This window comes from Xylona heveae (assembly GCF_001619985.1).
Source record: "Xylona heveae TC161 unplaced genomic scaffold L228scaffold_9, whole genome shotgun sequence".
In the NCBI taxonomy this organism is placed as follows: domain Eukaryota; kingdom Fungi; phylum Ascomycota; class Xylonomycetes; order Xylonales; family Xylonaceae; genus Xylona; species Xylona heveae.
In genome coordinates this window covers 425910-430509 of record NW_017264201.1, presented here as the reverse complement: position 1 = coordinate 430509, position 4600 = coordinate 425910, and the positions used below count along the sequence as shown (strand labels likewise).

The 4600-nt window shown below is 37.7% G+C and overlaps 1 protein-coding gene across 1 annotated transcript; it reads left to right on the top strand.

Moving 5' to 3' along the window:
- Nucleotides 1–2777: 2777 nt before the first annotated feature.
- On the top strand, nucleotides 2778–3795 carry L228DRAFT_240432 (hypothetical protein; the record flags this gene model as incomplete). Its single annotated transcript, XM_018331240.1, has 3 exons — nucleotides 2778–3229; nucleotides 3332–3703; nucleotides 3750–3795. 3 exons carry the CDS (start codon nucleotides 2778–2780, stop codon nucleotides 3793–3795), a joined length of 870 nt encoding a protein of 289 aa, XP_018186216.1.
- Between the last annotated feature and the right edge of the window lie 805 nt (nucleotides 3796–4600).

Here is a 4600-nt window from a genome sequence, read left to right as displayed (position 1 = left end):
GGAGCATATTCAACACTTGTCCATGGTATTTGCCATGCTGTCAGATTTGAATATATCTCTCAAGCTATCTAAATCATTCATAGGCTATCCATTGGTACAGCTACTGGAACAAAAGGTCAACATGCTAGGCATGGCAACAGCAGAAGACAAGTTGAAGGCAATTACAAATCTTGAATTTCCCAGGATGTTTAAACAGCTTGAGACATACCTTGGCATGACTAGATACCTCCATCATTACATTCTTTATTATGCTCAGATATTCAAACCATTGCAGGAAAGAAAGATACTGCTAGCTAAAAAAATTACCTCAAAAGGGACCCAATGGAAAAGAGATGCTGTCAAGACTAGCATTACCATGCCCATGCTACAAGAGCTTGAATTCTTCCATCAACTTCAAAAGCTATTTAGTTGTTCCTTGGTCTTGACACACTTCAATCTAAAAAGACACCTTTACATTGATATAAATGCCTCCAAACAGTAGGGCTTTGAAGCAATGATTTACCACATCAAGGACTATTTAAATCAGCAAAACCTGCCACTATAGTTGTCTGTAGAACCAATCATGTTTTTTAGCAAGATACTTTCCCTACCAGAAACACAATATTGGCCAACAGAACTCAAAGTAGCCACCATGGTTTGGACTGTAAAGTGCACATGTCATATGATTAAATCCATGAATAATCCTACCATTGTCTACACTAACTACTTTACAACAGCAGACATAGTTAAACAAACCAATTTGACAACTATAACATCAACTGAGAGAATAAATTTACAGTTGATACAGGCCTTAGAATATCTCCAACACTTTAGACTCAACATCCACCATTGCAGTAGAGCCTCCAATAGAGTACCAAATGCCTTGTCACAACTGGCAAGCAGAGATACTACATCAGAGGCCAACAAGGGGACTCTAGACACCTTTCTGGGCTATGTTTATAACATAACTTTAGTCAAAGTATTAGATGACTTTAAGAAACAGATCACTGATGGCTATAAGGTAGAGGAGCCTTGGTAACAGGTAAAAAAAATCCTAGCCCACAATGTCAAACAACCCAATGAGGCAAAGAAACTCTCCTTCAAAATGTATAGCAATCTCATAATCTACATAAGTAACAAAGGAGACACCAAACAGCTTTGCATTCTCAATCTACTGGCAAAAGAGATCATGCAAATAGCACATGACAAGGCAGGTCACTCTGGGTTCTACTACACATATGAGCATGTCACTCAATCATGGTATATACATAGTCTATCTAAAAAATTAATGAGCTACATTTAGCATTGCTTCCAATGCCAGACCATGAATACCTCCTGGCACCAACTGTACAGATCACTGCAATTCATACAAGCAAGTTGGCTATTTCATACAATCTCCATTGATTTTATCCTTACCTTGCTAGTCTCAGAGGAAGGCTTTGACTCAATCATGAGTGCTACAGACAAGTTCTTTAAGTTTGTAAATCTCATCCCTGGGAAATCCACCTGGTTAGCATAGGAATGGGCCAAACAACTGATCTACTAACTACTCATAACTGGTTGAAGTTTTCCAAAGGAGATTATCTCTGACTGTGATCCCAAATTTCTTAGTACTATATGGAGACAGATTTTTCAAGCAGCAAAGGTAAGTTTGTTGTATGCAATGGTGTATCACCCCCAAACAGACAGACAGTCAGAACATACTAATTAGACTACCAAAATAACAATGTGTTATTACATCACTGTGATGGATGATCCTAAGAACTGGCCACAGGCATTGCCTTGGATACAAATCAATCTAAACAACTCTATGTTGGTGGCTGGAATAGCCTCAAATGAAATCCTACTTGGGTTTAAGATCAGGTATAGGTTAGACCTTGGCAATCACCCTAGCTTTGCATTAGATGACAATAGGATCAACACTAGGAAGATGGCAAGAATATCTGCTGGAGATGTAATAGACTTTATAACAATACAAACCAAACACCATTATGATTGTTGCCATACCACTTGATACTTTAAAGAAGGAGACTATGTCAATCTTAGACTGCATTGAGGCTATAATCTCTCAGGTATCATGAACAAGAAGCTGTTACAACAGTTTGTAGGACCCTTCAAGATAGTAGAACACATTGGTTGGCTGGCATACCAGTTAGACATTCCATCTAACTGGCAAATTCACAGCCAGGATTCTAGTAGAGGGGCAAGAGGAATGAAAGATCAAGCAACTACTAGATAGACAGACTACATGCTAAGGATGTAGAAAGGTAGTCTAATATTTAGTAAGATGGAGAGGTTACAGACCAGAATTTGACTAGTGGTACTCTGAAAAGAACCTTGAAAATGCCAAAAAACTTATTGAGGATTACAACAAGGCTATTTCATGAAACAGCTAGCAACTATTTTACACCTTCCCTATTCCTCTCCCCCCTACTACTTACATTCTATCTCACTTACCTTGCTTCTCTCACTTGGCTCACCTCTCTCACCAAGTAAGACTAACCTTATTTTACTTTGCTCACTCAAATGCTAAATTTCACCACTTTCATCAAATATCTTACATCCTCAAGTTTCACCTCTTTCTTACTCAGTCTCACTACATACACTTCACTAACCTGCTCACTACTACACCTTACTTGAAGCTCACTTACATCACTCACTTACCTCACTTACAAAAACCTTTACTATTTAAACACCTACAGGCTTCTGCAACTAAATAAGCCTACCAGCTGCACTTCCCAAATCACAAATTTCTATCAAAGCTTATTCCTTACACCTTCACCATAGCTGAGAAAGCTATGGCAGATGCTTTCAAGCAATTCTTCATGCAGTCAGAAAGCTACCTCCTTGGTCTCTTTAACAAATTCATGAAAAACAAGATGGAGACAGACAAGAATACAGCTGTTAACAAACTAGCCAAAACCAAGGAGTCTTCCATGGTTGTCAAACCCTTTGAAGAGACATTCCAGATTTACATTGAGGAAGTAAAGGCAGTTGAAGATCTACAAACAGTCAAACCACAGAAAGCAGCAGACAAACCACTCTCTACAGTAGAAAAACCTCCACTCTCTACAGTGAATAAACCTTCTACCACACTCTCCATAGTAGATAAACCTCCTATTACACTTTCACTCTCCATGGCTGATGAACCTCCTACCACTCCTACCATGGTTGTCTCTGCAACTGATAATGACAAGCTAGAGAAAGAAATCTACAATGCTTGGCAAAAAAACCCTGATAAGAAACCTGGGTAGGTATTTGGCAAGACCAAAACCTACCACAAGACCAAGGCAGCATACATTGCAAGATCCTGATAGTTGTACAGAACTAAAAGTAAACACAAAGATGACAGTATCAAAACTAATGACACTGTCAAAGCCAAGGAATACAGACATTTGTCAATGCTTCCATCATACTTCTACTTTGCTCTCACAACTAAATCTGTCCTGCCCACTCTACCTCCAGTGGCCATTGTACCTTCTGTACAGCCTAAGACAAACTCTAGCATCATAAAAGTGCCTTACAGTATATTCATTAGCCAACCAGGAAACAAGAACATTGCCTTCTTGAGAGCCAAAATAGTCTCCAGTAGTTACACATATACCACCATGGACACTGGGGGAAAAATCACTAAGGAGGAAGAAGTTACCTTCTTCTCCAACACTACTACCAGGGAAGTACACCTCAAATTGATAGAAAGAGCTATGGAGGCTTACAAACTATGGTAAGCACAAGCATTAGAAAAGTACAACAATGACTATCACAAATAGGAACAAGCAAGGATTACTTGGGAGTAGGATGTTGTCTTCTTCATGAAACACACCTTGCATGAAAACATATTACTAGAAGAGCTACACAAGCTTCATGACAAGTTTAGTTACTAGGCCCTGGCTGACTCTTTCATTTTCATGACAGTTGCAAACAATATTTCCTTTTATGATTGTTTGGCTGACCTTTTTGTTTTCATGATGATTGCAAACAATATTTCCTTTTATGATTGTTATAAATACATCTTGCTAAATTACTATGGTTTGCTTACTTATTTAACATTTTAGCAATGGCTTCAACCATCTAATGTTTTGGCAATGACTTCAACCATCATTATTCCTTTTATCATGCTATTCTCTTTATTCTCAGCTATTTTCCTTATTCTAATTATGTGCCATCAGGGCAATGGCCTTTTCATCAGCTGGCAATTGTTGTGCCTCTACCACAGTTGTCACATGGTCTCAGGGTCACTTATATAGCTACTGCAGATCCTACATCTTAGAGAATCAAGTCTTTTTTACCATACACTTTGATCTCACAGTCGTTCCACGTCATCTCCATTACAGTAATAGTACTAGAGATAGAGCTACTCTAGTTAATAATTGTTTCAATGAAGATGATTATTTTTTTGATCTTCTAGACAATGTAGCTAAAGTTATTAAACAAAATATCTAGAAAAATGCTATTAAAAAATAGACTCTAGAACATTAACAAAAACATTAAGACCTAGAATAGTAGCTAAGGAGATAATAAAAAAAACCACAATAATACAAACAAGGAACAAGAAAAACATTTATTTTAGAAGATGAAGAATTTAATGACTTAGAAACTAAAGTTACTAATGCTAAAATTT